The sequence below is a fragment of the Balaenoptera physalus genome (genome assembly GCF_965194825.1).
Source record: "Balaenoptera physalus genome assembly, chromosome: 5".
NCBI classification, from domain to species: Eukaryota; Metazoa; Chordata; class Mammalia; order Artiodactyla; family Balaenopteridae; genus Balaenoptera; species Balaenoptera physalus.
Window position 1 is genome coordinate 102,420,880 of NC_138884.1, and position 22,539 is coordinate 102,443,418.

Consider the following 22,539-nt stretch of genomic DNA (forward strand, 5'->3'; position numbering starts at 1 on the left):
CAGAAGTGATGGGCAAGGCATGGCTAAGAAAAAAGTGGACTCTTTCCAGGAAGCAAAAAAATAAAGAGGGAGAGGTAAAGACACTGGTGAGAGTGGAGTGGGGAAATTCTGTTAAAATTCATTTGCAAAAGGCAATCATTCACAGGAGGTACGAGTGACCAAGTTCAATGACAACGTTGATTATGTTTGAAAAGGAAGCTCTAGAGTTTGTTATTCTTTAAGGATATCAGGTTTTTGTTGAAAACCATTCATGTGGAATGTTTTATGAGGTTTCAATTAAATTTGTCCAGGGTTAAATGTGAACTTATTCCTTGTTTTCACTTTGAGAGAATTAATACATAAAGCTTTCCCTAACCTTAGAAATGGGCAAGGTGAATGTCATCACTCAGTTTTCTAGTTTATGTTTGTAGGAAAGTGAGGAGTGCAACTGTTTAATTCCTGGAATTCTTATAATCAGAATTCTGTGGCTGTAAACGTTATTGTCTATAATTTTTATAACTTTGATTCCACTGTGTTCCTTACACTCAGTGCTTCAAAAGAATGCTTCACAGCATTATTTGTGAGATTTAAGACTTATTCAGATTCAGAAATTTCTGTAACATATCCATGCTGATCAATGTATACACTTTAATAAATGGGCATTTAAAAGAAATGATTCTCACTTCTTAGCTTTTAACTAATCAAATATTTCCTGATGCCTCTGCTGCAATTCTGATTAGTTTCCCAAAAGTGGATATGCTCTTGAACACTAATGAACATTTAAATTATATAATAGATGATTTATAAAATGTTAATGATGGTCCTCATATATTGGATATGCTAATCTAAACAGGAAGGTATGCTTTAGCTTATGTTGTCTGAATACATTCCTTTTAATGAGTTACCCTACAGTGAAGAAGGGAAACATGCCAATGTGCTAGTCGAATGTTAAGGTCCTGCTTGAGAGCTCCTTGAATCCATCTCAGTATTTATGGCGTTCAAGTGAACCTGAAAAAAACTGTAATTGAATATTTTTAAGTAATATTTATACCATCCTGCCCATAAAATATTAGTAGTTTTGCTAATAAGACTTCCTTATCATTATCTGCCACATTCTTCAATTATTTTTATGCCTGCCTAAACTAGTATATAATGTTTCCTCTTCTTGGAGCGTTCTCCCTTTTTGGCCTGAAAGCTCCTACTTATTTGTCAGGACCCAGCTTGGGCCTCACATCCTTTGGAAAGTCTTTGTTGATAAAACCTTCAGGCCCACTGTCAGCAGAGTTAAACCTTTCCTCATCTGCATTCCTTAGCACAATATGCCTTTCTCTAAAGGGCGAATCATTTTGTTTTGAAACTGTACATTTGAAAGTTTTCTTCCCCACTAGACCATAGGGTTCTTGAGACCAGTGATCCCATCTTACTCTTTTTTGTATGCTGATACCTAATGCATATTCTGGTGCATAGCATGGCTCCCTAAATATTAGCTGAATGAAATCTATTGGAAAGGAAATCTCAAATGGCTATTTAAACCTTGATTTATTTACCTTCCCATACATTTATATCTTGATTCCAGTGGAATTATAAGCTCTGTAAGTACAGAGACTGGGTCTCCAGTTTCTCTGTATCCTCTTGGGAACACATAAACAGTACTTTTTATATTTAGGTAATCAAATAATGATAGTCAGTCTTACTTCTCAGTCAGTCTAACACCATACAAGGCATGAAGTGATCATATATGTTGTTTTATACAAGTTTAGCATTTATTGAAATAAAGCAGATGTTAGATCCATTTTCTGTTTATCCAAGGAAATCTAGTATATATTGTGGTAACATAAGTACCAAAGAAGGCAAAGACACTTTGTTCTTCAAAAATGCCATTTTATAGATGTGGCTGTAATTGACTCATATACAATTCAACAGTTGGTGAAAATTTGGCAACACTTCAAGTTATGGCCAAAGTTGTTGGAGATTCCTTTCACATTTCAATTATACCATCAATTCCCTTCAAATAAATCCATACATATTAATTAAATGCTTACTATGTGTTATGCACTGGGCAACTTGCTGAGTGTGAAGGTATAACAGAAATGCTTTGAAGATGAACAGACTGGAATTCTATTCATTCCTAGCTCTTTCTCTTACTATCTAAGTGATTTAGGGCAAATTACTTAACTTCTTTGACCGCAGATTTTTAATCTGTGAAATGAAGAATATGGATCTCAATGGTGTAGGAGGTTATAAAAGAGACAGGGCTGGCACATTGTTTGGAACCTAGTTGGTGCTCAACCCATGGTAACCTTGTTATTCACCTAAAAGGAGCACCTTTTTCACCACTTTGCCATTTTACAGTAGAGGAAAGAATCATGAAGGATGCCTTAAGAAGGCAGGTGCCAGCTACAAAGAGACAATGGGACCATAGGTTCTTTCCAGATGTCTTTATTTTAATAACATTATTATGTGTTGGATTTTTAAAGTAGGATGTGTGCCAGGGCAGTCTTATAATTCAGTTTCAATTACATTAACTGTTATGCGTAGCAGTCTAGCCAAAGGTTGGCAAGTTCCCTGTGCCCAGGCCCTGAATTTAATAGCAGCAATGGCTTTGCAGGGCTTCATCAGCTCCCCATTACTGTCTCCTTTTGATTTAGTGGCAGCCTTCTCTCCTGAGGTAGAGTATTGATGCCATCTCCTTGTGGCTTAGGTTTCTGGGGAGATGTTTATGCTGCCTGGGACCTGCCAGAAATTTATTTCTGATATTTCCTATTATTAGATATGTCTTATATAGATATAAGACATAGTTTCCTATTTCTTTTTTTTTTTCTTTCTTCTTTTTTTGGTAACTTCTTTTGTAAAACAGAGCTGTTTTACAGAAGCATTCCTTACACTCTGGATTCTATTTTTAGTAAGTCACCAATGAACATTTATTTATTAAAATTATGATAATTATTCATGTCTTTTATATTTAAAAATTCTATTCAGAAACCAATATCAATGTTGCTGCTGTATTTTGTAGAAAAATATATATAAGGGGGAAATTTTGAAATTTCCTCTCTCCCTTCCTTCCTTCCTTCCTCTCTCTCTCTCTCTCTCTCGGTCTCTCTCCCTCTCTCTCTCCCCCCTTTCCCTTACTCTCTCCTTCCTTCCTTTTTCCTTTTTTGCTTTCTTTCTTCATACTCCCGTTCTTTTTTCTTCTTCTCCTCTCTTTCTCCCCTTTCTCCTCCCCCTTCTTTTATGTTTTACTACTCAACTTAATGAATCCCTTTCCCAAAGTCCTCTTCTTATTGTCTGCAATGTCACATTTTATTCCATTCCATTCCTTCTAGTTCTATCTTGTAGCACACTTCAAAGTCCTTTGTATTACCCGTATTTACAGTCTCCCAATATTTGTAGATTCTTATCATATCCCTCGTTGTCACTTAGCCGAGTAATAGGCACTTATCTCCTTTAATATGGCCTCATAAATCAAACCTTTCTTTTCTCTAATCATTTTTTTTATCATTCCCTAAATGAAATTCCCAATTTGTCTGTGTCTTTCTGAAATGGAAGTGCCTCAGCTGTAATGCAGGGATCCAAGGCTGAAACCTTACTGGCTACAGTTTGCCATTCTTTCTGAACAAACATGTCATAGCAAGTAAGTGTAGCATGATTCCTATCTTGCCGATTTATTGTTTTCTAAATTCATGTGATATGTCCTTACTGAGGTTGTCTGAAGTAGATAAAAATTGCATTTTTCCCAGGAGTCAGGGGGACAAGTGTTTAAACCCAGATTCAACACTATTAGTGACACTTGCCCTTAAATTCTGTGTACCTAAATTTCCTGATATCTAACACAGAATTAATGATATCTCCTCTCATGATGACAACCCAGATTAGGATGACATGAGCGAAGTGTGCGGGACACTTACGGGACCCTGAGAACGAGTACCTCCTCAAAGTTTGCACTTTGGTGCCTCACTTGCTTCATTTTAGTTCCACCCCTTCTCATGAGGATAAAATAATATAATAGGTGTGAAAAATGCTCTGAAAACTGTGAAGATATAGACAAATATCAGGTGTCACCATCATTGTTCTTCACCAGTTCAGCTCAACACAACCCATCAACACTGGAATAATTATACATGTGGAGCTCCCTTTGCCAAGCCCTTCTCTCTAGTGTCATTAGTTCACTCTTCCAAGTTCATGTGGGTGCCCTGATTACGCTAGCCCCTGCATACCCAGGCACTTCCAACCCCAAACTCACCCAGTATACTGTTCAGATACAGGCCTTCTTATTTCTTTATCCTGCCATCAGAATTTACTCATCTAGATTCCCATTCCCTCAGAGCTTTGCTTATCTGCTTTCTTGAAAATAACAAATTTAGCAGATGAAACTACATTTGTTGTTGTATCTGTAAGGAAGTACTGGCTTAATGTGTAACCCATTTAAGGTGACAAATTTGTAATTTCATTTAGGTATTTTATAGATATGATGCCTTACTCTCCAAATGCTCTAATGTACGGTTTTTTAAAAGTATTTGATCATGAACTGCAGTAAGAAGTGTATTTTTGTCATGACCTAGAACACATAAACATAATTAGAAAAGAATTCCTACTATTCCAAAATTCCAAAATACTACTGACCCTTTCTACTTTCAGAGCATTCACCTATTCTCTTCTCTTCTCTTATCCTAAAGAATGAATTCCATTCCATTTTTTTCTAGTGTACTCAATTCAATATTAGTTTGTTCCATTTTTAAAAAATTGTTGACCATGAACCCATTAAGTTGATTTTACTATTGGTTAATATGAAACAATAATTAACAAAAAAACACAGACATAGAAAACAATATTATGGTTACCAAAGGGGAAAAGAGGGGGGAGATAAATTAGGAGTTTAGGATTAAAGGATACACACTATTATATGTAGAACAGATAAACAACAAGGACCTACTGTATAGCACAGGGAACTGTATTCACTATCTTGTAATAACCTATAATAGAAAAGAAACTGGAAAAGAATATACATATATACATATATATATCACTTTGCTGTACACCTGAAACTAACACAACATTGTAAATCAAATATACTTCAATTAAAAAAAAAACACTCAAAAGGATTGTTTTTCAGTGGAACTCAGTGGATTGCTAGGGAACAGACTTTTAACTGATCGTATATACGATTGTGTGCATACATGTATCTGTGTATGCCTGTGTAAGGTGGTAGAAGGCAAAGCTTGTCTGACTTCACCACGGGTAGAAGGGCATTAACCTTGACGGGTCATCATTATCTCATGTGTACTGATATTTAACAGGTTACTAGATAACTCAAGGATCAGACAAATTCCTCAAGAAGTAGTAGGCTCATATTGCGTGGATAGCTAGATTACCACAGTGGGACACTGAAGAGAAGGCAATCTCCAGAGACCCAGGGAGGTAACCAGTATTTGGGACTTTCTAAGCAAAAAGAGGAATTCTGGTAAATGGTGGACAGGTATTAGAGGTAAGCTATGGATTTAAATATAAAAGAAAAACTAGTTATACCCTGGATCCTAAGATCACAGCAGGGCTTCAGTCATTCTATGCTACATAATGTATCTGTTGCTTTGTTGCTGCTTAAGTCTATTCTTACTTCAGATGTAATTGATCCAACCACATGCAAATGGGACCAGGTGATCACAGCTGCAAGCAAAGCCTGTCTGAAGGTGCAAAGAAAGAATGGTGCCTGGTAGATCTTGGGAAGCAGATGGGCCTTGGCCCCCTTTAAACTTATCCTTGGCATTTCCCTCTTTTTGCCTGTGAAGAGAGCAGGCCCTGAGTACCACATTAGAATTTGTACCTCCCTGAATGTCTTTTAATGTATTTTTTTATGACTTACTTCATAAATTCTCTCTTCAAATTGGTCTGGTATATTATCTGCTTAGAGTTGCAACTCATTCTTCCCAGGTATGCACAGCCATTATCAAATTAGTAATATTCCAGAGTTCATTTTCTTAACAGGGAGAATTATATTGCGTTTTCTCCATTGCTTATTTAAGGCTTAAATATAATTTTTTCTTAAACAATTCCTGATTGAATGACTCCATATTTCTGATATCTTGGAAAAATATAAGCTCTAAAGGGTTTTTACTAACCCTGTGAAGTTACAGGATTAAGTCCACAAAGAGAAAAATAAGCTTCTCTTTATGCCCAGGATCTTTAACAAAATGAATCCCAAGTTCATGTAGAAACTTGCAGTTTTAGGGACACATATCAGTGAGTACTACAAAAGTAACAGGATTTTAGAATGAGAAGAAAGCACAGAGTAGTGTGTCATTTTATTTTCTGCTCTTTAGTGGTACAATAGTAAAAAAGTACTTCAATACACAGTGCATAAGTCTCAAAAATATAAAAGTAAATGATATAATATATAGAAAAATGACCTTTTCAAAATCCCGTTTCTAACTTTCGAAGTCAGGAGCTTAAGGGAATGGTGAATCCAAGATGCTTTTTCCAAATGGAATAGAATTGTAGAGGCGCATTTCTACCCTGGGTAGCAAGAAATTAATTATTAAGATCGCTGTGACTAACAATGATGCTGTGAATTGAACTTCTAATTATTCTGGTAATGTAGGCAAGGATACTACATAATTGAAATTCAATGATAATACAAAAGGCTTATTCTAACCATAGATTTCTACCTCCTTCCCTAGCAAACCTGTGCATAAGTCAATGAAAAATAGCCATGTTGCTCTCTTCTTTGAAAATCTCCCTTTTTGGTGATGCAGTTTACGAGACAAAGTAGTTTAAATATGATGAGAAGAGTCTGTGCCTTTTCTGTGAGTTGGATAAAGCTTGAGTTATTTTTCATGCTAATGGCAGTGAGCACACTAGTGGGCTTCAGGCAGACTTTAGGTTCTATTGCCTTTATGCATGAGGAAACCATTTGCAGGTGGAACCTTGGCCAGCCACGCCAAGCTTCAGGAGCCCATATTTGCTGGTTAGCCAAATATGACACTCCTGGTGAGGTGAGAGAGACAAGCGACCATGGGAAGCTCAAGCCGTTACCAGGGTACTCATCACCAGGGCCCACAAGGCATCTGCCATGGGAGTCATCTGTCATTTTCAGCAATGCTTACCAGTAAAGATATGGTTCTAAAAATCCCATTCATTCTCATTCTCACTGGTACAGAGGATTGGAAGGTTTGAGCTTGATAGTAGCCAGAATTTAAAGGGAATTCCCAAAAGGGGAGCTGGAAAACGTTTGAGCAAAGGCAGCGTCCTTGGAACCACTGCATAACTTCCCCACACAGCTTCTTTGAAGGGTAAAAGACCCATTTGGATACACAAGTTCTGACAGTAAATACTCACGCATACATACACTTTCTGTTCTTTATAGTCATACCTTATCATCTCATAGATAAATAATAGAAACGAATGTTTTTATTTATCATATTTTTGAAATGATCTAATTGTTAAAAAAAACGCAGTTGACATAAATACGTTTGCCCATTTGATTCCCTCCATGAATTTTATTGCTTTTCCTCTCCAAAATATAGAGAGTCATAGAAAAATGATGAAAAGTGTTTTTTGGACACTGAGTAACAAACAGATTTTCACGATTTTATGTTAATTAATCAAAATGATTTCTATGTTTATTAATGAAAATGTGTTGATTAACTTTAGGTTAAAGTCATTAGGGTTTAAAAATTATGGAAAAGGAACAGTTGGCACGTGAATTGAGAGTTTGATCAAATCCAAGATTATGTAAAAACAATTTGAAATATGTGGTACCCCAGACCAAATGCCAGTTTTCTCCTCTTGCTAATGACAAGCATTTCCATCTTACAAGAATACCAAACACCTTTCCGGTGTCTCTTAAAAGCTGGCTATTCAAGAAATATGAAAGCCAGAGCCGCTCATAAGAAAAAAGTGATGTTACCGATGAGAATACCGTGTCGGGCAGTCCCTTGAGTCCCTAAAGAAAGGGAGTATATGAAACCCTAAGCTAGTTGTTCCCAGAGCAGAAGCTGGCCGCTGAAAAGCTGGCTTGATAATTTGGGAGACTGCATCCATCAGTGTGCATCAATGACCTTGATTGCTTGCATCAATGACCTTGATTGCTTGCATCAATCACCATTGGGGTAGTGGCTATTAAATTAATGATTTAGAAAAATAAATTTGGATGTTCAGTACAGTAAAACCTTAATAAAGACTAAGGAAGGCACACTTTTTCAGACTAGTGATTGTCTTAGAACCTCTGGACTGTCTTAGAATGTTCTGGATTTTCTTAGAATGACTCTAGATTTTCCAGTTCAACCAGCTATTTTATTGGATGAGCTTCTATACCTGCTAATAAACTGGTTCTTAGATATATCTCCTTCTTTATGCATTACTGTCATCAAGCATCAAATAGCCATGTTGCCAGTGGTCTCACTTTTCTTGCACAAAAGTAATGAAAGAAACTCTCACACCAAGGTGTTAGTGATTAATGTTTTCTGCCATTCAAGTTATTTTCAATACATGAAAAATGATATAATTATTGGTGGGACTCTAGGCATGGTGATTCTTTTTTGGAGGGTTATGCATCTGGCTTAAATCTTTGTGCCCTTCCTCCCTTCCAATCCTCCTTCATTTACTGCAACATTTACTGATCAATGAATGTATTCCAGTCACATGGATAAGTACTGATGCTAGAAAGATTAATAAGCTATGATTCCTCCTTTCAAGGACTCATAGTTTCATAAAGGAGGTTGTTATGCCAACCAGTTCATAAATCTTGCAAGGATCATAGTTGAGATAAGTACAAAGCAGAAAGGAAAAGAGGGTGAATCTTGTCTGGTTAGGAGCTTGTGAAAGACCCCACCCAAGTGAAAACACTTAAGCTGATTCTTAAATTGTGGTTAATAATTTCTCAGAAGGAAAAGGAAGCAGTTGGAGAAATAAACCTGGTATTTTGGCTACAGCAGTAGTTCAGCATGACTTGAAGACAGATTGTTGGGAGATGAGGCCGGAAATCTCCTCGAAGGGTTGGAAGGAAACTTGTATGCCTTGCTGTGGTTTGGGAATATCATTCTGGAGTCAGTGAGATACCACTGAAAATTGAGGATGGAGAATGACATGTTCCTATCACTCTAACAACAGTGTAGACTGAGGGTACATCAGAAGGGGGAAGATAGGCTTAACAGAGTTTTAACAGGTACACGTTGAGTGGATGTCATAGGCCAGACATGGCACTAGATTCTGGATATACCTTGGGAGCAAAGTAACTATAACACCCACCTCATTCTAGGTATAACAATAACAACAGTACCATTTATTTTCTTTTTTCTTGGTACTTATCTGGGTTGCTTCACTTGTTTTAAGTATTTCGACTCAGAAACTCTGATTTGTTATTACTATGTATATTGTATAGGCAAGGTAACTAAGGTTAAGAGATGGTATCTTCCCAAAGCTGTGTTGCCAATAAACTGTCAAATTAGGATTTGCACCCAGGCAATAATTACACTGTGATCTATTGTGATGGCAGTAAAAGAGATATCTGTAAAATTGACCATGACCACAGTTAAGAACAGAGCTAGGCCACAGTTCCTTGCTATAAGAAGCAGGAAAAAAAAATCTAGTCTATAAAGAATCTATAATGAAGGTAATATGGAAGCTATAGCATTAGGGCGCCAAACATGCTACTCTCACCCTTTCCTAGATTATTCTCTCTGCTTTCTACATGTCAGTGGATGAAACCAGCTGGTCAACGTGCAGTCTAGTGCCAGAGTGGACAACCAAAGTGCAGCTGTGGCTTTTTCTAGCCGTTTTCACCTCTTGCTGCACTGAGCGGCTGGTAGACAGCTTCCACTCCAGGACTTCAGATCTGTCTCTTGGTTCCTGTGCATTCAGCAGCCAAATGCCTCATAGCTCTCTGCTGAGCATCCTCCCAAATTTAGTTTGAAGAAAAACAATAGAATAAAAATTGTCTTTCAGCATCCCATAACCACAGGACGTCTGAAATGCTATTCAGAAGTTGGAGTAGAAATATACTGTGGTAGGCAGAATTCTAAGATGGCCACAAGATTCCACACCCTGGTGTACGTGCCCTGTAAACTCCCTTTCCCTTGAGTATAAGTAGGATTTGTAACTATGATATCCGTGGATCTGTGGTAACTATGATATCTAAGTAGGATTTGTAACTGTGGTAGTGATAGGGTATTAGTGCCATGATTATGGGACTGTATATGGCAGAAGTGATTTTGCAGATGTAAATAAGTTTCCTAATCAGTTGCCTTTGAGTTCATCAAAAAGGGACTATCCGGGGTGAGCCTGACCTAATCAAGTAATCCTTGAAAAGAGGTCAGAGAGATCTGAAACATAAGAGATGTTTTCCCGCTGGCATCGAAGGAGAAAACTGCCATGTTGTAGAGAGGGCAAAGAACTAAAAAACAACTTCTAGGAACTGAGAGTGGTCCCTGTTCAACAGCTAACAAGAAAATAGGGACCTCAGTCATACAATCACAAGGAAATGAATTCTGTGAACAACCAGTGTTTGCAAAAGCAGACCCAATGCTTCAGATGAGATCATAGCCCCAGTCTGCACTTTGATTTAAGCCGGAGTGGAGGACTCAGAAAACCCACAGCCAGACTCTCCATCCATGGACACGTTAAAATATTCAGTTTGTGTTTTTCTAAGAAGTCCCTCAGTAAAATATTAAATTTGTGCTTTTCTAAGTCCCTCAGTTTGTGATAATTTGCTATGCAGCAGTGGAAAACTACTACACTAATGCCACAGTGCAGAGAGGTGCCATCCTCAGTTATCAAACTAGCAGGTCATGCTGGACTAGCTTGTTCTTATGCCCCTTTAAAAAAGTTTTAAGCTTTTCATGGCTCTCTATATAAGTTTAGCATAGTATGCCATCAATTGTATATAAAAGTTAATCTTTTTAACTCTTTGAGGCCACTTTGTGTTGTTTAATGAGTTACATTTCCATTGTGCTGATGATCATTTTTCTTTTCAGTGTGGTCCTACTAAACATAAGTCTTATGTGTGTGCTTCACATAAAACGTAAGCTTAATTATTATGCAAAATTTGATTCTCGCATGATGTAAATATCGTGGCTAGTATAGTTGAAATATTCCTGTTGAAAAGCAAGTTTATTAAAAAGTGATTAAGTTAGAGTTGTTAGTAATTAAACTACAACATATAAGTAGCATGAATAATTGTCAAGGGGATTGTTGTGTATTACTTTTCATATTTTGTATTTCTTTGGTGCAATAAAAGAATAAGCAATTTTTATACTCTATTACAGTAAGGAAGTACAGCATGTCAACTGTAATGAGGAATAATTGGTTGGAAGGAACAATATTTGGAATGAAATCTGGCTAAATATATATCTGCAACTAAGATTTCCATTAAGCAGGGCTAAAAATCTGTAGAAATTGCCCTGGGTTTAATGATCACATAAATAATCCTGTCTCAGTTATTTGAGTCTTACATGATTTCATAATAAATGAATTATGCATCAGACAACTTTGTGTCTTTTGTTACTTTTATAGTATTGATTTAGATAAAGATTATCCCTGGCAGAGTAATGGGAAAAGGCTCCTTGTGGCTGCTGTTTTGTTTTTTATTAGATCTCAAACTGAAATGTCTACTTTATCTAAATCAACTTCACACTTCCAAACATTGGCATCCATCAACTGCTATTTATTTCACTTTGCTTGGTTATTGAGACAGCTGCATATCAGTGTTCTCCCTCACTTAAGTGATTACATTTAGAGCTAAACGGAGGATGTTGTAGAGGTAGATTCAAGATGGTAGCTAGGATATGTAACAATGCAGAGAAGTGTGGAATGGTTTACAGTCTTGTTTTCATTTAAGTTTGCATCTGAAGTTCCTTGGTGAAAGAAGTTGTGATGGATGCTGGGAATGAATCATCAAAAAATACTTTGACAACATGGTATGGAAACTTGTATCTGTTCACAAATGATTTAAAACTATCTTACTTCTAGTAGAAAAAAAAAGACTTTCTAGACAAGTTTGAGAAACTGCTGGAGCCCCTGTCTATTCTTAACCCTGTCGAGTTTGTAAAATGTGTGACTCTCAGGTAGTTTTTATTAAGGTGGGGAAATGTCTCCCTGGAGGCTGTGTTACTTACCGGGTGAGAGTGTTTAAGCAGATTGATGCAGTGTTTCTCATGGTGTGGTGCAGAGAAATCCTGCATTAGAATCATTGGAAGCTTTGATAAAAATGGAGATTCATGAGCTCTATCCAAGACCTACTAAATCAGAATCTCTGGGGAAGGTCTGAGGATTCACTTTGAAGAAGATCTCAAGGTAATTCTGATGCACTCTACATTTTGAGCACCGCCAGTTAATATATATGTATAATAGTTCTCTGTTCTCTCAATTTATCTTCAATCCTGTAAAGATGCACTAACATACAGCTTCAAAGTTTGTCTGAGTCATGCCTATTTTTCCTCTGTTTAACTACCTTCACCCACTGAGCAGACTGCCTTTGCTGTTTATCCTGAGGACAAGGTTGCCTGGTGAAGTCTGGTGCAGTGTTGGTCCCTTACCATCCAGGATATTGTCTAGTCATGGAATGTGTGATGCCTAGGTGGGGCTGATGAGACTGAAGGGACAAGGGAATATGCCATTGAAAATGAATTTCCTTAGCAGATAGCAGGACTCTGAAAATCCAGTTGAACCTGAGTCTGTAGTCTGATGCCACTCTTAACACCTCACTGTACCTGTTCATTCTGTGGAGTGTTCCAGAATGGAAAGTGATTAAGATGTTCTCAAAAACCAGGGCCCAGGAAAGTTACTTCAATGCTATTTACATCTTTTTCCTTTGCAACAGGGATATCTAGATTTCCATTTTTCTTAAGAAGAACAATTTAAAAGTCAAGTCATTATAAATGAATAGATTATCCTCATATCACTTGTGATGAAGATGATGGTAAACCTGATGGGCGGGTATGAGCCATGTGTTTTCTTTAGAATCCCAACTCAATTGAAGATACCCTACTCCTTTTTTTTTTTAAGATTTTTTTTTTGATGTGGACCATTTTAAAAGCCTTTACTGAATTTGTTACAATATTGCTTCTGTTTTATGTTTTGGTTATTTGGCCGCGAGGCATATGGGATCTCAGCTTCTGGCCCAGGGATCGAACCAGCACCCCCTGCATTGGAAGGCGAAGTCTTAGCTACTGGACCCCGAGAGAAGTCCCAAAGATACCCGACTCCTTCTTATCCACATGGTGTCTGGGAATAATAATAGTATTTAACTAATTCAGCTATTTGGGTTTATTGAGATAATTTGTATAAAGCAATTAGAACAGCACTTGATGTATAGCAATGGGCTCAATAAGTAATTACAATAACACTTACCATTCATTGAGCATTTACAATGTGACAGTCTGTTCTAAGTGCTTTACATGAATCATCTCAGCAACTTTGCTCAAAGTCAGGAAGCTCTGATGTAGCAGAACGCGGATTTGAACCCAAGCATGCTCCTAACTTCTGCATTATCCTGCCACTTCCATAAATGTGGGTCATTATTTCTTCACATTAATATTGGTACATTTCTCATTTGATGCCTTGCTGCTTAATTTTATTTCAGTTCATTTATCCTCCCTATTCACTCAATCATAGGATTTAGCCAAGAATCTCTTGGTTTGAGTAACTGCCAAAGGAGAGGAAGGAGTTAGAAGAGGCAGGCAACTGATGCTCATTTTGTGTGTCACAATGGGAAAAGGCCTGAAAAGGATGCCAGGAACTTCATGGGGGTGTCAGGGCAAGTGATTTAGCTGGCTTTGAGTATTTTCCAGGCTCTGGTTGAATTCTCTGGTAAGACTAGTGTTATTCTCCACCGGTCTTGTAATGAAGACTGCCCTTGGCTATGAAAAAAAAAAAGCCACTTAATATTTGTATGGTACAAGCCAGATGCAGTGAACTTGATCTTGGCTCCATTCTCCTCCCTCCCACTCAAGTCTAAGTGGGACGTCCCACTCTCGTGGTACTTTCCATACTTCCTTAAAGGCTTTCACCAGATGCTGCTGTTTATCTAAAACGCTATCTGATCATGATCTCTGGAGTCACACCTAGGTTTAAATCCTGGCTTGGATATTTCCTGATGTAATCTACTAAGCCCCCTGCTCCTCAATTTCTCCTGCACAGTGGAGATAATGGCACCTACCTCCTAGGGTTTATGTGAGGATGCAGTGGAAGAATTCATATAAAGTGCTTGGTTCACTAATCTGTCAAATAGTGATTATCCTAAAAATATTAGGCACTATCATCTAAATTTTGTTTTAATAGATTTTAAGCTTTGCAAAGACTGAAGATAGGGTTTTTATTTCTCATACCGCCTTGTATAGTACCTGGACCATAAATCTAACAAGTGAATAAATGAAGAATCAGAAATACATGGAATGGAGTTTGGTTTTTGACCAGGCTAACTAATTGAGACTCTAAGACTAGGGTATGGAGAAAGCTCTTCCACCCCACCCCGTTTAATATCATCCCCAACTTGGAATCAAAAGACACAGATACAAATAACTAGAATCCCTTTGTTCCCTGCCTCAGTTCATCAAAGGGCAGCCTCATCTCTCATCTTGGAAGGAAACTTTGTTTTCCTTGCAAAAGCCATGTTGCTGAAAATGAAGCAGAAATGGGTTCATTCCTTCCAGTAACTGGTGATTTTGAAAAAACAGTACTTTAGGGATAGGCTCTGAAGTGCAAGAGTGTCTCCAATTAAGTGTTCATTTTTCTGGGGACAGGCCAAGGAAACCTTGTAGTGGGAGCAGAGCCTGAGCAACTCCCCAAAGTTGCTTTGTTGATGTTTCTTTTAAACAGATACCCGACTCTGCCTCTAACCCTCCTCATTAGCTTCTTGAGAGTATGTCATGTAAAGCTTTTGGTAAACAATCCTAACAGCATCCCCTTTCTTTCACCACTACCTCATGCTTACCCCTCCGCCTCCAACCACCCCCAGGGCAGGGGCGCAGAACTTTCCTGGGTCTAAAATCACATCAACGCAGAAAGGGTAAGCCATCTTTTAAAAAGTCACCATAAAGTGTTGGTTATTTATCCTGGTGGAGTTAGTGAAGGAAGGCATGTATCAAGCGCTTAGGGTATATCTGGCCACTGTCAGTGTATAGCTATCAGCTTGACTGGCCTCTGATGCTTTGGGACATAGGGCAATGTACCAACTCCACCCAAGCCTCCACTTCTTCATCTGTTTGATGAGGATGAAAATCTTTATCTTCTTCAGAGTGGTTGTGAGGGTGGGACAGTCACGGTGCTTAGCCCTGTTTTGGCAAGTTATGTGCTCCATGAGCCTAATTATCACTTACAAATATTATCGCACCTAATCTAACAAAACCCCCAAGGGAGGTATATTGGCCCCATTTTGAAGACCAGCAAACTGAGGTTTAGAGAGTTGAAGTCACTTGAATGAGGTCAAAGGTCTGGAGTCTGTGCCCAGGTCTCTTCTTTCTATTGATTACTCTAGCATTTCTCTTATAAAAGGGAAGGCCAGGCTCTATAGGAAGAAAAAACATTGGATTAATGCTTTAATTTGAGTCCAAGCTATGAATCGAAGCTAAGAGTTATTGACAAAGTCACTTTACCTATTTAGACTGCAGTGTTCTTCCAGCTGCAGTCAAAGGATGGGAGTGGATGCCATGCCAGGGTCTTCTCACCCTCCATAACAATGGTGTTCACGTATTTTGGACAGGGACACCTTCTCTGATGCCTTCCTTGTATTGCTTTCCTTGGTCATGTTGTCAGGAATCACAGATATTACTCACATTAAACACTGGGAAAAGAACATGGCCAAGACGTTTTGGTGTGCAGGTGCATGGCTCACCTTAAGGAGAGGTACCAGCAGCACCGTGCTGTTGTAGCAGCCTAAGAGAGTGTGCAGAAATCTCACAAGAATCCCCAGGCAGACTTGGCACTCTAGATAACAGAGAGTGGGGCCTTGGAATCAGTGAGAGAGCAGGTGGCTTTTAGGGAAGGCGAATGTATCGGTTACATTATTCATTCAAAAGCTAGTCACTGCCTCTTGTGTGCCAGGCACTATTCTAAGTTCAGGGATATCCCAGTGAACAAGATGGATAAAAATCTCTGCTTGCATAGGTAGGAGGTTATATTCTAGTAGGAAGAGATATTATATAAATAAGTAGACAGATATACATATCAAGTGGTGACAGTGCTTTGGAGGGAAATAACACTTGTTCAGAGAGTAGTGACTCCAAGGTCTGAGGGCTGGTGTGCTCTCCCACATAGTGCAGCTAGCGAGGGCCTCTCTGTGATGGGGCTTTAGAGCCAAGACCTAAATAAAGCCGCTTATTCATGGAACAATCTGGGAATATGCATTCCAGTAGAGGGAATGGCAAGGGCAAAGGTCTGAGCTTATGAAGTAAACAGTCTGAAAGGAAACCCCACAGGCACTGGGAAGAACAATTCAGTTCCAAAGGAACCCACAACTGTAACATCCAGACTGGGTGGAAAGATCCTTATTCGGGGACTTTTCACCAGCAAACTGCCTACACACAGTTCTCAGTCCACGAGCATCAATTTTATTTTATTTTAATAAAAATGATGTATATTTAAGGTATACAATGTGATACTTTGATATACATATACATAGTGAAATGATTACTACAGTCAAGCTAATTAACATATTTATCTCCTTACGTAGTTACCTTTTTTTTTTTTGTGATGACAACACCAGAAATCTGCTCTCTTAGCAAATTTCAAGTATATAATATGGTATTGTTAACTGTAGTCATCATGCTATACATTAAATGTCTAGAATTTATTCATCCTACATAACTACAACTTTGTACCCTTTGACCAACATCTGCCCACCTGCCCCACCTCCCCACCCCTGGTTACCACCATTCTACTCTCAGCTTCTATGAATTCAAATTTTTTAGATCGCACATAATAAGTGAGATCATGCAGTACTTGTCTTTTTGTGTCTGGTTTATTTCACTTAGCATAATGTCCTCCAGGTTCATCCATTTCATCTGTGTTGTCACAAATGGCAGGATTACCTTCTTTTCCAAGGCAGAATAATAGTCCTCTGTGTGTGTGTGTGTGTGTGTGTGTGTGTGTGTGTGTGTGAGTGTGTGTGTGTGACGACAGATACTTGTTTCCATATTTTGGTTATTGTGAATAATGAACGTGCAGGAATCTTTTCAAAGTACTGGTTTCATTTCCTTCGAATATATACTCAGAAGGGGGATTTCTGAATTATGTGGTAATTCTATTTTTAATTTTTTGAAGAACCTTCATAGTGTTTTCCCAATGGTAGTACTAATTTGCAGTGCATAAAATTACCCTTTCTCCTTATCCTTGCTAATACTTATCTTTTATCTTTTTGATAACAGCTATCCTAACAGGTGTGAAGTGGTATCTCATTGAGGTTTTGATTTGCATTTCCCTAGTGATTAATGATGTTAGCACCTTTTCTCAACCTGCTGGCCATTGGTATGTCTTTTTTGGAAGAGTGTCTATTCAGGATTTTGCACATTTTTTAATCAAGTTGTTTGCCTTTTTCTGCTATTGAGTTGTATGAGTTCCTTATATATTTTGGATATTAATCCCTTATTAGACATATGGTTTGCAAATATTTTCTCCCATTCTCTAGGTTGCCTTTTTATTTTGTTGATTCTTTATACTATGCAGAAGCATTTTAAATCGATGTAGTCCCACTTGTTTATTTTTGCTTTTATTGCCAAGACATCAGGTTTTTTTGTTTTTTGTTTTTTTAATTTTTATTTATTTATTTTTGGCTGTGTTGGGTCTTCGTTTCTGTGTGAGGGCTTTCTTTAGTTGCGGCAAGTGGGGGCCACTCTTCATCGCGGTGCGAGGGCCTCTCACTGTCACGGCCTCTCTTGTTGCGGAGCACAGGCTCCAGATGCGCAGGCTCAGTAGTTGTGGCTCACGGGCCTAGTTGCTCCACGGCATGTGGGATCCTCCCAGACCAGGGCTCGAACCCGTGTCCCCTGCATTGGCAGGCAGATTCTCAACCACTGCGCCACCAGGGAAGCCCCAAGACACCAGTTTTAAATGTGAACATAAAAAACTCAGTCATTGAATTTTATTTATGGGGCAAATTGAAGGGCTCTACTGAGTTCCCCGGGGGTAGAAAAACATAGAAAAATCCCATCTGGGGACCACAGGTTATGTGTGTTTAAGTAAGTAATAATAATCCTGTGAATGAGCAGGAAGGAAGAGCCATGAATTCAGTTAACTACTAGTTTGGAAACTTGTCATGTTGCAAGGTTATGGGGGTTAATGGATTAATTAGAATGTCATGAAACAGTTTGGGAGGGTCATTTGGGGTGTAACCTTCATTCCTGGGCTAAGTACTTGTGCCAATGCTTAGATTTTTATTTCATTTAAAGCTGTGTGGAATAATGGGAAGAAATAATGGACTTTGAGTTGAACAAATCAGAGTTTGAATCTTGGTCCCATCACTCAACAGCAGCATGGCCTTGAGCCTGTTATTTAAATTCTATGAGGTATAGTGTTTCTCTGTAAATCTCATCTAATTATATTTATTTTCAGAGTAACTAAGAGGGAAAAACAAAGTAAGTAAAGCATCTGGTATGTGGTAATTACATAATTAATGGTGACTATTGTTATCCAACAAGTATCTATACCGCACGTCTATACGCCCTCCATGGAAGCATGTGGGGAACTTAAAGGGAAGGAAGATGTGACTTATGCCCTCTAGAAACTTACCCTTAAGTTGTGAAGATGTCCACCCAATTGGCTATAATATAAAGTACTGTAAGAGAAAAACAAGTACTATAAAAACACAAAAAAGGAGAGATTTCTTCCAATTCTGCTTGGAGAAGTTTCATGGAAGAGTTTTAGGAGCCCGACAGGCAGAGTTAGTGTGGAAAGGATTTTCCAAATACATGCAGTATTTTTGAACAAAGCCCAGAGATGGAGAAGCTCAGAATGAGTCTGGAGGAAGGAAGCTGAGCTGTCAGGTAGAGTGAATGAACAGAAGTAGGGCCAATGAGGTGCAGTCCTCAAGCTAGGACCAGATCATGTAGCGACCAAGATGCTGTTCCAAGGATCTTAGACTTTATTCAGTAGGCAGACTTTATTCAGTAGGCCATGGAAGGTTTCTGATTAAGGGAATGAAAAGATGAGGGTTGCATCTCAAAGTAATTACCCTGGCAACTCTACGTGGTATGCATAGAGCATGGAGAGACTTGTGATAAAAACAAGAGCCAGTAGTGATTGAGCATGTACTCTGTTCTAACACTATTACTCATTAATCCCCTCAACAGTCCAGTGAGCTAAGTGCTACTGCCATGCCCCCTTTTACAGATGAGGACATTAAGGAATGGAGATGTTAAGTAACTTACCCAAGGTCACACAGCTAATAAGAGGTCAGACCTGAGTCCAGGCAGTCAGACTCTGGAGTCCATCCTCCAAACCCTTACTCTGTATTGCTTCAAAAGTTGACCAGAAGTTAAGGATGCCTGCATACTACCCTGCCCTGCCTCTGCCTGATGTTTCTTCCTCTTCCTTGCTCCTCAGTTTTCTCATCTCTAAAATAGGAGACTTGAATTGGGTTTCTGAGATGCTTTCTAACTCTTGGGGTTTTTTTTGTTTTTTTGTTTAAATTCTGTATTTGAATGTGGGCCTGATCTATTTGATCAGTACAGTAATGGAGGAAACACAAACATGAAATGGTTGTGCAAGTTAAAGACAGAAACTCTAAACAAGTTTTGTTTCTGATTGATTTTTTTTTCTTCTGAAACTTTCTCTTGCTCCAAATTTACTCCAATCAATTAAAAACATACAAACAAGCATAGAAGGTACACAATGAAAAAAGAAAATAGGTACATGTTTTGGTGTATTGAATGGCAATGAGCTAATGCATAAGGTAACTGCTCAACTCTAAGATTTACAAACATTAAGAATACTTACTAATTTATCGTAATCATGCTTTGAAACGATGTGATAGTTACTACTCAAACCAGAGTATTAGTTCACAATGACTCACACAGAGCCCCCAGGATAAGGCAACTCATTGAAAAAAGAAAGTCAATATTGAACAAGTCCCTTAAGCCGCATTTCTCTCTGCGCTCAGCTGGTTGGGATAAAATACACACTTTGCTTTTCCTGACTAGTAAACAGGGTTTCTGAAGCAGCTGAATCCAAGCTATCACTTCGCCTCTCAGCATTTTCCGGTTTTTCTTCTTGTTGCAAGATGCGGTGCTCTGGTCCCTGTCTGCAGCGGGAGTCCAGACTCTGGTTAGTTTCCGTTTCCAAGGCAACTGACCAACCCAACAAAGCCACAGCGGCGCCGGGCGCGCTGGTCCCGGGGCCGCGGAACCATCACTGCCGTGCGTCCTGTTTTCTCCGGACCTTCCTGGTGATCTCCCGGGTCTTCGGGTGATCTGCGCGTTACTTCATGCGTGGCTGTCTCTTTGTGTAAGAGTGATAAAGAGGAAGCTGATAATTCGACAGGCCCGACTCTATCCGACTGCCACTTCTAGCGTCTGCTACAGTAGACAGGATGAATGCATTTTCTCTCATTCACGCCCTCTCTCCATCTCGTCGTCTCCTCTCCCTGTCTCTCTCTCTCTCCCCCTCCTTCCCTCTCTCCCTCCCTCTCTCCCTCCCTCTCTCCCTCTCTCCCTCTCTCTCTAGCTCTCCTCCTCCCCTTCTCCTCTGGCAGTAGCCTTCTTAATGTAGTTTAATGGCTTTACAAAGAAAGCCAGGCAGAGGAGCACTTCTCAGTAGCTGTGGTCGGACCATGACCTAGCTGACCATGAACTTGGAAGGGCTTGAAATGATAGCAGTTCTGATCGTCATTGTGCTTTTTGTTAAATTATTGGAACAGTTTGGGCTGATTGAAGCAGGTTTAGAAGGTAAGGGAGTGCTTTTTAGTGACTTCTAAAAATTCTCTGTTTTGCAATAAAAATTTCTTAAGCGAGTATAAGAGGCACCTGAAATGAGATCAGAGAAATGTTACTCTGGGGTGGACATAAAGAGAGGTGGGTTTTTCAGGGTAGGAAAGATTAATAAAATAAACTTTTTGTAAGTTTCAGTAATGTTTTCAGAGCAAAAGAATGTTAAAAGTATGAGAAACACTTTGAATCAAAATGTTAGAACCTAAACTGAGGTAAAATGTTTATAATTGGTATGTCTGCTTATATTGAGAGTATTTAGTCCATATTGATGTTATATTATTTTATCTAATATCCCCTTTTATTGTATCAGCAAATTTTATTTGGATATATTGTGAGGTCCACTTGTTTATTGCTATGTAAATGCATTCATCAAATGGAAATGGTTATACATTGATTATAATTTCTTGTGGTTTAAGATTGGAGCCTAAGAATGATAAGCTTTTTATAAGGTTGTCTCAAGAAGTATTTATAACATTACTTATTTCACATCCCAACGGAGATTCTAAGGGGCAGAGTCCCCAGTTCATATGACAGATCTTAACATAGATTCCAAAGAGCCAATTGTTTTTCAAGTGTTGCTGTTTACATTCATCAGATGCTCATTCCCCTATTCTCCTTAACAATCATCTCTTTCTTTAAAAAATAAGGTGTGTACTTGCCTGTATCTTTTTCTGAATTTGATGTTTCTTTGAGAATCTGAGTAAATTCAGATTATTATTTTCTTACTGTGCAGAACACATTTGAGAGTATTTTTGCATATGGCCAGTAATTGTTTCTGTAAAGTTGTCAGAGCAATTTTAAAAGCATCCCTAGGTGACGTTTGACGTAGTTATGCTTTGATATTCTTGTTTCAAATTTTAAACTTGAGTAAAAATGCAAATATGTTATAAATGTGTTTACATTCACAACTAATTCAGTCCACTGGAGAATGACTGCCACATGTGACATAAATAAGGCTGCATTTACAGATAGCCAACGTCAAATTACAGTAAGTGTGTCACTCAGATGTAGGTTATAGAAACCTACATTTGTAATTGGTTGTGTGGGGGGATAGGGTGGAAAGCAGGGTTTGTTGAAGTAATTTTGAAGTAAGTTTGCAGAATGCTTTTTGCAAGCCCTTTCTGATGGCAATATTTGTAGTTCTAAAAAGAGGATAAAATTCTAAATTCTGGAAGTAGTGATTGCTCTTTAAAATTGACTTTATCTTTTGCATTGTTGTGATAAAGCAATAACTTGGTTTGGCTTCTCTGCCCTTTAGTGTGTGTTATTTTCCTGGCAAATGTGATTGGGACCTCCCATTTTAATGCCCTGGTTTTTATTCTCTCTGAGACTGACAGTTCCTTGGAGTAGTGTTGGTATTTCTAGCTGTGTTGAGGGACTTTTTTTTTTTTTTTACCCGAGTTCATGGATGATTTGTGGTCATTCTTTAAACTCTTTTGACATTTTACTGTGCATTTTGTGATGAAACCTCCTCTAGTGTTGGTTTTGTTTTAGGAGCATGAACATTTACTCTCCCAAATGATAGCATGTGTTTCCTTCCTCTAAGGACTGCTAACCTTTATGAAACTATTTTTTCCTATTCTTTATTATATTTCAAAATATACTAATTTGCATGAACAGTTTCTATCTTGTATTTTATATTTTACAGTATCAG

General features: G+C 38.4%; 1 protein-coding gene across 4 annotated transcripts in view; it reads left to right on the forward strand.

Moving 5' to 3' along the window:
- The window catches only part of KCNIP4 (potassium voltage-gated channel interacting protein 4), a 1,174,076-nt gene that overhangs the window by 628,469 nt on the left and 523,068 nt on the right, over positions 1-22,539 (forward strand). Inside the window, exon 2 of one of the 4 annotated variants that reach the window (XM_082462663.1) lies at positions 20,180-20,843. The exons of 2 other annotated variants lie outside the window; for them this stretch is intronic. In XM_082462663.1, coding sequence (XP_082318789.1) covers positions 20,744-20,843 — 100 coding nt within the window. In that variant the 5' untranslated portion in view covers positions 20,180-20,743. Of the gene's footprint in view, positions 1-17,085; positions 20,844-22,539 lie in introns of those variants that run through there. One more of the 4 variants, XM_082462666.1, reaches the window with a different exon arrangement.